This window comes from Oncorhynchus tshawytscha, linkage group LG31 (assembly GCF_018296145.1).
Source record: "Oncorhynchus tshawytscha isolate Ot180627B linkage group LG31, Otsh_v2.0, whole genome shotgun sequence".
Taxonomy (NCBI): Eukaryota; Metazoa; Chordata; class Actinopteri; order Salmoniformes; family Salmonidae; genus Oncorhynchus; species Oncorhynchus tshawytscha.
The window spans coordinates 8,139,240-8,148,658 of NC_056459.1; the positions used below are offsets into that span (position 1 = coordinate 8,139,240).

At 42.5% G+C, this 9,419-nt stretch overlaps 1 protein-coding gene across 1 annotated transcript; it reads right to left on the minus strand.

Moving 5' to 3' along the window:
• Positions 1–695: 695 nt before the first annotated feature.
• LOC112233290 (transcription factor 19) lies at positions 696–4,874 on the minus strand. The gene is made up of 4 exons (XM_024400811.2): positions 4,636–4,874; positions 3,088–3,716; positions 1,933–2,917; positions 696–1,718 (listed from the first exon to the last, which is right to left on the minus strand). The coding sequence occupies exons 2-4, from the start codon at positions 3,344–3,346 to the stop codon at positions 1,397–1,399; spliced, it is 1,566 nt and encodes a 521-aa protein (XP_024256579.1). The 5' UTR covers positions 3,347–3,716; positions 4,636–4,874; the 3' UTR covers positions 696–1,396.
• Positions 4,875–9,419: the final 4,545 nt, after the last annotated feature.

Below are 9,419 nucleotides of genomic sequence, written 5' to 3' on the forward strand. Positions count from 1 at the left end.
AAGGGCCTAAGGAGCAGCTGATTACTACAATCAGGTGAGTTAGAGGGCTTGAACAAAACCCTGCACAAGGGTAGCTCCTCAAGAGTGTTGGTCATGCCTGCTCTACAACTTGATGAAGGAAAACTCCACCCACAAATCTTCTGGTATGTTTCATTAGTCCATTGTTGACACGTTTTCCTGACCAGAAATCAAGGGGCGGCAGGTAGCCTAGTGGTTAGAGTGTTGGGCCAGTAACTGAAAGGTTGCTGGATCAAATCTGTTATTCTGCACCTGAACAAGGCAGTTCACCCACTGTTCCCCGGTAGGCTGTTGTTGTAAATAAGAATTTGTTCTTAACTGACTTACCTAGTTGAATAAAGATTCCAAGATATGCAACTTTCAAAATACAGAAATCATCCCTGTATGATTCATCTTGGAAAAAAGACAAATGCATCATATGGGGGTGATCTGTCATTTAGAAGTGACATATCTTGAAAACGTGATTGCCGACGAGCAAAATATTTGAGACTATGTCAACAATGGACAAATACCAAAATAGTTTCTGGGTGGAGTTTCTCTAAATCGACGTGTGTCATGGACAGATATGCATAGGTTACACTGTTAAGAGACGTAAATCAAAGTCACCAGAAAGCTTACGTTAATTAGAAGACAAAAAAAACAAGTCCGCGTGTTATAGATCTGAATTCCCATATCAAAACAGTCTTTAATTAAGAGAAGATTAAAACTACTAGATGGTAGAAACATAGAAAACCCATGCTCCTCTTTGCGTAAACATCTTTACTCAACAGGATAGAACCAAGCTAAGCATATCCTTGCGCGATTATTTTTGGTGTGTGTGTGATGAGAGTATTGCAATGCATATTGTGTAACTGCAGATACAAATTCGGTGAATTCTCCAATACCACCTCCATTAGCCCCAATCAACAGCGGGTTTATTCACAACCCGATATCGAAGTACTTAGCACATGAAGTTATAAACCTGCTCTCTGTCACTGTGCAGCTACTTGTTTCCAGACTTATACTGTACACCAGGGAGTAGCCCTTGTGTAGCTGATATCAGTCCCCAGGGTCTCCACTGCTAACCCGAGTCCTAGCTGTCACTCTATTTGTCAAACAGTTGCGCAAACGTGGATGAACACTTTGAAAAATGTCAAGTTTAGGACCGACTAACTATCACGTAGATGAGACCCACCCCACTGTCCATGACAGCCTCAGTCACAGCTAAAAACCTCCACAAACACTGTACAACATCTACTTTTTAAAAATTCATACAAATCCCCATTATACAACAATCGTCTTTTTTCCTCTCTCCATAAACAAGCCCCAAATTCCCTGTGGTATGATTAAGGCATTTAAGTGTGTTCTAGTTTAGGGGCTGTGACCCACTCCCGCTGTATCAGCAGCAGCCACAGTGGAAGTCTGCGTTGGGGTCCAGCAGGAGGTTCTTGCGGTCGCAGTGCAGGCAGTCCAGGTGGTACCAGGCGTCGCAGTCGTCACACTGGACCCACTGCACCGTGTCCTGCTGGGGCAGGCGGCAGCGAGGTGCGGCACAGGGCTCCACCCCCTGGGATACCACCCCCTCCTCTTCGTCTTCTGAGGAGGACGAGGAGGAGCTCGAAGAGGAGGACGAGGAGGATGTGGAGGAAGAGGAGGAAGAGGAAGGAGGGGGAAGGGAGGGCCGCGGAGGAGGGTGCTTCCTTGGTCGGCCCCGCCGCTTGCTGGAGAGAGGAGAAAAGCAAGGTGTGAGTGTCACATTTGACTTTCAAAATATTAACTCGATTTCACAAAAAAATATATAATTTGAGAATGTGAAGAGAGAACGGAGCATATATATTTACAGGGAAGGAAAATGTCAAATGAAAAAAAAATGACTATGATACGATAGAGAAATATCACTGTAGTTTGGATGCTGTCACATGAGGGCATTCTCACCCAGTGGTGACATGAAATCTGGCAAACTGCCCTGGCCGTGCTCTCTCCTCTTTGCAGATCCTAAGGGACGGGGACACCAGCGAGTAGCTCTCTCCTCCCACCACCATAGGGGAGTACACTGGGGAGCTGTGAGCCCGTCGCCTTCCCCTCCCAGAAGATGGCGGCGGAAAAATATTCTGCTGGCGAAACACAGAGACGTTCATATTTGGGCCAGTCTTTTGATGGTTTGGGTCGATCTCCCGCCTCTGATTGATGTTGAAGGATACGTGGTTGAGTTTGCCGTTAGCGACGATTGCGTGACCGTTTGCAATCGGTTTAGGCACAGGCTTCAGTTCGAACTGGCGTCGTACATCCTGGTCCGTTTTGGATAAAGATGCGTGGAAACCCTCAGACTCAGACTTGTAGAGGCGTCTTCTCTTCGTCCCTCTCTGGATGTCCTTCACGCTTCGGTGGTTCCTGGCCTCGTCCGAGCTGTCATCCTCCAGAAGTACAGTGTGGGCTGACTTGCGCCTGCTCTTGGATGACGCCGGGAGTGATTTGGATGAGACCACAGAGGTAGTGGGCGGGAAGGGAGGAGGGGTGGAGGGCGGGACCAAGGATGTGAAAGGCGGGGAGGTGGAGTTTTGGTCTGTGATACTGCCGTCACTCCTCTTAAATGTCCAAGGACTCCCATTGATCTTGCTCAGGCTTCCAATGGAATTCAGAATGACAGTCGCCCTGTTGATTGACCAAGTGGAGAGATCCAAGTTGGCCACCGCCTTGCGGTCCAGGCTCGTTCTGATTCGGTTCTTCAGGTCGGAGGAGAAGGTGCCGGCCTTGGGGATGGTGATGGCGTCAAAGTCCAACGGCCGCACGCTAACCTTCTGGAAGAGAAAGTAGAACTCTGGGCTCCCTCGCTCTGATTGGCAGCCGAAGGTAAGTGTGTCACCATCTGAGAGCTCCCATTGGACACTGGGCTGCAGACGGACCTCATTCACCCAGGTACCTGGCATGGGAAGGTGGGGGAGAAAGCTCATTAGATGAAAGGCTTGTAGAATAGAGATGAATGAGACCTAAGGAAACTAAACACAAGTGTGTGTAGTTCTCGAACATGTAGATATTTCTTTATAAATAAATGTTAAAAAGTGCACTGTAATCATGTGGGATGGAACTCACCATGGCTGCTCCGGTCCTTTAGCTGCACCTTCCAGCCCCCCTCGACCGCCCCCTCCACCTCCCTCTCAGCATGCAGCTCTGCATGGATCCGGGACACGGACGTCGAGTCCAGGGTGACATCACACAGCTCTGCCGCACGGCCCAGCCGAAACACTGAGTGGGTCAGCGCCGGCCGGAACGTGTACAGGTCCTGGGCCAAATCTGTGGAGGACGAGCCGATTCTCAGCAGCTGGAAACACGGCTGGACTCCGGTCAGCATGGCCACGACTCACCGATCCCCACCCCAGTCAGTAACAGCTACTTTCTTACATAGAGCTTTCCATGGCTTAAATAGCACTTAAGTCAGTAAATGTGATTTTAAAAAAGCTGTCTGTAATGCTGGTAAAGGCTTTGTTCTTAGTATGTGGTGTTGAATGAATTTGAACAGAGTAACCATTAAAACTCTTGTTTTAAAAGTGAAAGTTAAAACCTATATTGTATACAATCTATAACCTGCACGGTTAGTTGCTGAGTAACATCCTCTAAATATCAGTTGTAAATGCTAATGGTTACAGTTGTCTAAGCTAACTAGTTCAGAAATGGACACTAAAAGGCTGGGGGCTAGAACTGGCAGCTTGAGGTAGTTCAATCTGAAAAGAAGAGGGAAATTCTAAGACAGCATGCCCATGATTCTCATCAAACTATATATTTAAAAGCGGAAGCAAAGTCATTTAAGCATATTTGTTCATTTCAGTCTCCTCCATCTCTCCTAACCGAAGTTATTTGTAAGGATCCTTTTTCTATTAATAATGGAAAATTAACAGTTGTACAGAAAGACTCATGTGAAGGCTAAATTACAGAGGAGGAACTTATTGACGCAATTAAAGCCTTTAAGTCTGGGAAAACTCCAGGTCTGGATGGCAACTCCAGGTCTACAACAAAATGTCACTTAGGGACCCCAAAAGGCTAGGGCCAGCTCTGACTGCATGGATTGGTATCGAGGTGGGTATGAGCCACTGTGGCCCTCTCATGATGAGTTCAGATTGTGGCCCCCACCCCCATCAAAGTTGTCCATCCCTGCCCCATCTAGTGCATTCATCTGGATCTGAGAGAAGTCACATAAATTAAAAATATGCATCAAAATAGACTTATACATGTAGTTGAACAGTAGTAGGTGCTACCTTGGCGTTATGATCACTCACAAATATGATGCACATTGTTATATGAAAAACTAAAATTGCATGTAGGTAGCTAATAGCTAACGTTACTGGATGCCTGACAGACAGTGCTCGTGATTTGCTCGTGTAGCCCAAAGCTCGTGCCATGCTATGGCACAGGGACAAAGCAGGGGACAGCAAGTGAATCACTTTTGTTAGCTAGCTAAATTACAGCGACTATTTTTGCAAAGATGACTCTACAAATGTCAACAAACTGTAATATATCGTTACACCGATTAAGAGGCGAATATCATTAGGAACTCAAAATACACAACTAGGAAAAATTATTTCACAATCGAGGCGTAGACAGCTGGATAGTTCCTGTAATCCACATTGAAAGTCATAACGTTACCTCCACAAACGTGGGCCGAATCTGGTGCACTTGAATTCTCTTCCACTGCCTAAATATGATGCTAACGGTGCCGATTGTCTAAAACTGTGGATATACTTTAGTATTTTGATCACTTTTGACTTATGTCCAATTTAATCGTCGTTCTTTGCTAAACAGAGGTTTTCGCGTTCTTTTCCCCAGGAAGTCCTTTGAAATTTGGCGCGCCAGCCGGGCTTTCTTGCGCGAGATTCCACGCCACTTCCGCCCGCCTCCGTGCTGTCACTCACAGCTATGGCACAGTTTTATGAAACTCAGTCACTGCACAGAGGTAGCTAGCTACCTGCCCTGCTACTTCATATGAAACTTTTAGTTAGTTTAGTTAGTTCGTTTAGTTAGTTAGAACAGTGCACTGCAGCACTTGCTGTAACTACAGATTGTAGGCCTACTACACCAGATAATGTTATATAACCATTACTAAATGTTACCGGTTTTCCTATACAAAACTGCTCCATAGATCTTTCAACGAACCTGCATTTGGCGATAGGCCTACTCTCTTCGTTCTCTATTCTGGGAAAAATAAATGTCCAGTTGCAGGTGGTTCTACAAAAAAAAAAACTGAAAACTAAGAAAGGTTCCTCACCATCTTAGCTGCCGAGCATCTTTGCCGGAACTAGTCGTTTCTAGGCGTCAACTAAGCGTCTAGGCGTCCAGTGCAAGTCAACTAAAGATACATGCAAGAGGCATATCTCACTCGATACAAATCATGGATTTACTATTTGAGTTTTCTCTGGTGTTTGCAGAACCACCTGCAACTGGACACTGACATTTATAAGATACCTGTTTTCCTGCATCGAGAATGAAGACAGTATCGCCAAATGCAGGTTAATCGAAAAATTGTTGGTATAGTTTTGTATGTAGGCAAACCTGTAACGTCCAGTAATGGACAACAAAAATCGTTGCTTATATCACATCATCTGGTGTAACAATCTGTAGCTACACCTGCAGTAGGCCATATGTCTGCACATTACAGGAGGAAACTCGATTCACTTCCAGAATTTGACTTCATTATGGAAATTACTTTCCCAATCCTGCTACACCAAGAAGGTTCCCTAGTGAGTTTACCTCAGCTTAATATTTTTGTTCCTTATATTGGAAGAATATATTGCAGACAAGGCACTGACACAAGACACAATAATGGCATCCTTTTCCATCGCTATCTCTTCAAAATCCTTTAATGGACATTGCTCATTCATTACAGAAAAAAAAAACATATAAAAAAAATTCTGTGCATGATGCCAAAAGTATTACATTTTATAAATGGTTAATTATAGCATACAAGGGCATAGTTGTTTCTACATGATAGCGAAGTATTATAAAAGTCAATGATAATATAGCTAGGGAACCAACAGTAAGAATTCTGGACTTAAACCTAACAGACAAGTTTGGAAAGTCATTCATTTAAAATTAAACAAAACAATCAAATGCAATAATAACAACCAAGGTTAGCATGCATCGTTTAATTTGCAGAAGCAGTTTTCCTGAATATATCTGACATTTTCCCACCAAGGGATCTGAAATAAACCTGCCAGGTAGATAAAACATTCAGCTGATTTCAACTATGTACTTCGGGCTAGTGAACTCAACCCTGAAGTAGGTAAACTGGACATATATTGCTGAATACTAAATACTACTGAGTCTTGTTTAAAGGATGCACATACATGGTAGGCTCAATAATGAATGGTCAAACTTTGTTGCCAAAATCGCACATTCTTTTCCTGTATATAGCATAAAGTCACCCCAAGACTTACTCTCCCCCCTGGGTGACCATTTGCTTGCATACCATGTAGGCTGACATCAATATTAAGAAAATAGAATTTAATGCAGGTCTACAAAAAACTTGACCTCTCTTTCTAGCATTCCGGCACGTTTTCTCCCTTTATTCTTGATGTTTTTTCAAGACAAACCTTTCCTACGTCGTCACATCATAGTAATAAACTACCCATTCCAATGAACCTAAAAAAAAGAAAGAAACTGGTACACTTGAAAATTGCAGAGTTGATTTTTGTCATGGCTTTTGCGGGTCGAGGTGTACATTATTCCAGTCTTAGCCATAGTAATATTGACATTTGAGAATACCTCATTGACTGCATGAACAGACACCAACAAGAAAGGACCTACAGTGCAATTTAAATAGTGCAGTATTCCTGCTGTCTCACAGGCAATATACAGGTCAGCATGCAGCAGTAGCTCTTGGGAATACTACAGCTATGACAGCAGTTATCTGCATAAGAAGAACAAAAATATTAGTTATAGTCGTGATACTACGAGTTCTGACGAAATGTTCAAGCGCGTAAAAGCATTTTTCCAAAAACATTCTCAGGTGCTGATACTATCGCGTGATAGGTAGATGATATGTGATGCAACAGAGAGCGGAAGAGAAAGAGAGACAGAAAAATAGGCATTTTACTGCTATTACGTCTTCTCGGCCACTCAGTCTAAGGCATCTCATATATTATGTGTATCAGTATCTATCTACTGTGAACTTAGTGAAAGGATAAAAGACGCAATTCAGGGATATAAAATGTTGCATAACTTTGCAGTATGAAACAGTATTGGCGATGCACATGCAATATATCTAGGCTATATACAAGAGTGCTTGAAAGTGAGCTTTGGGTAATGTTTGTAAGGTATAGTATGTGTGTATGAATTGTAGATATACTTTTTTTTTTACCCAGTTAAAAAATATAATAATAATTTTGGTGCTACAGCACAGATATTGCTCAAGATTCAATCAAAAGTCAATTAGCTAAAATAGGAATGGGTCAAATATGCCTCCCCAGACCATGGATTCAGTAGCTTGTTACCTGATATGGAAGGGATAGCTTTAAAGATTAGGTGGCTTTTACATTGTCTTTAGTCAACGTTGTTATCCATCCTAATCTAATCAGTGCAAATTCAGCACCAATTTAACACACATCTATAAAATTGTAATACTCCACAAAACCAAGATAATAGCCGATAGAATATCAACGATCAAGTAGCTACATCATATATGATTCATTTATACATAAGATATTTATGCTGTCCAGTATTCTTATGTTGCATTAAAAACAATTAAACCTTCATTTTAAACAAAAAAGCAAAGTAGAATTATACTTGTATTTTGCAGGTATTATTATTTACAATAGCTGCAATAAAAAAAAAGAAACATTTAAAAACATTTTTGTAACACGGGGACTTTTTCTCATGTAATTATATTTGTGCTTTTTCTTTCTGACACCAATCATGTTTGACTTACTCTCTTGAGTTCCTCTCACGGACATCCTAAATCGGTTACAACACGAGGCAGCGATATTGCTAGCAGATGCTGTCCCCCACCAACAACTACGCCGTGTCCCAGAATGCCTGGGACTGTTACACCCCTTCATTACCTTTGCTTTGACATTTTTAACATGGTCAGCTATACACCCACCTATTATCGACATACAGAATGCCTTCGTTAATAATATGCAGTACCTGATTGGACTAGAGTTGAAACCAATGGGAGGCCTTAGTGGAATGGTTCGTCAGATGTTGTAATGGACGTAATAATATACTGTTTCTGAAGCAAATGGACTGAGGGTGGATGTCTTTGTAATGTATATTTGCAGCAAATGGACTGATTTTATCTGAATGGTCGGCGAACGGTTCTGTGTTTTTCCTGTTCAGAATGAACAGATTGAATAGATCTGGGTTACAACTCGAATAGAACTTAAGACAAAACAATCATCACGAAATTGAAGAAGTTCAGCAATCACGGTGCTGGATAAGAATGATGTTCTATTTTGCATTGTGACTTTGCCGCTTCGTTGTAGTCTATAGTCATTCATCCTCGCCTATCTGGAATACGACGCGTTGGCAAAAGATGCTGCACTGAATTGAGATGAGGCAGCTACTGTTATTCGTTTAGAGGTTCTGGGTGGGATGTGTGGTTCAAATAAGTGACTCTGGCAATGTATATTGTGCTAAAAGAGAATGCGTAAAAACCTTCCCCCATAAAGACAGTGATGAATGCAGCAGCAAATACATTGGATCTTAATAACTTGCTGGCTTTGTTGGCGCTCCAGTCTCACTCAGTAAGCAGTGTTTTCAGTCTGTCAGGAAAGTAAGTTGGCTTAATTGTTAGCATTTATCAAATTCAGCGTTCAGTTCCTTTTGGCTAACAGGGCCATGGAGTCAGGCAAAATAGGAATGAAAAGGGACATCATGCATGTAATTCCTTCTCCATAGGTCTGCCTTACTTACTTGACTTTTATTAAAGGGTAGCGATCCAAACGTTCAGGTCCCTTCCAAAGGGATCATTGTCATGTCCCATCTGTCAGAGAAGTTCTAGAATTCTCTGTTCCAAGGCTTGTTCTGCAGTGGCTGGGGTTCTAATGAGAAACGTGATGTGGAGGGGTTTAGAATGACCCGATGTGAAGTTCCCGTTGTATTAGTTCCAGGTCATTTGTTTTGCAGGATGTAGTAAACATTTACTGTGCTGGGATTATGTCATCAAAAGTGGCAGAGATAGGAAACCTTGTTACATGCTCAGGGACACTACTAGCTTTCTTGCATAGCATGGTGTTATTCAATCTACTAGCTTGTGTCGGTTAGCAAGAATGTTGTAAGAAGATCTTGGGGGTTTTAGCTCTCCAACTCTGCTATTCTATAGAGGCTATATGCTGAGACAAGCGCTTTCTCTGAGTTGGTGCCAAAGCCTAATGTCATGCCTGTACTTTCTGTTAATAGTGTCTCTCTGGATGTAATGAAATTGTAGCGGTATA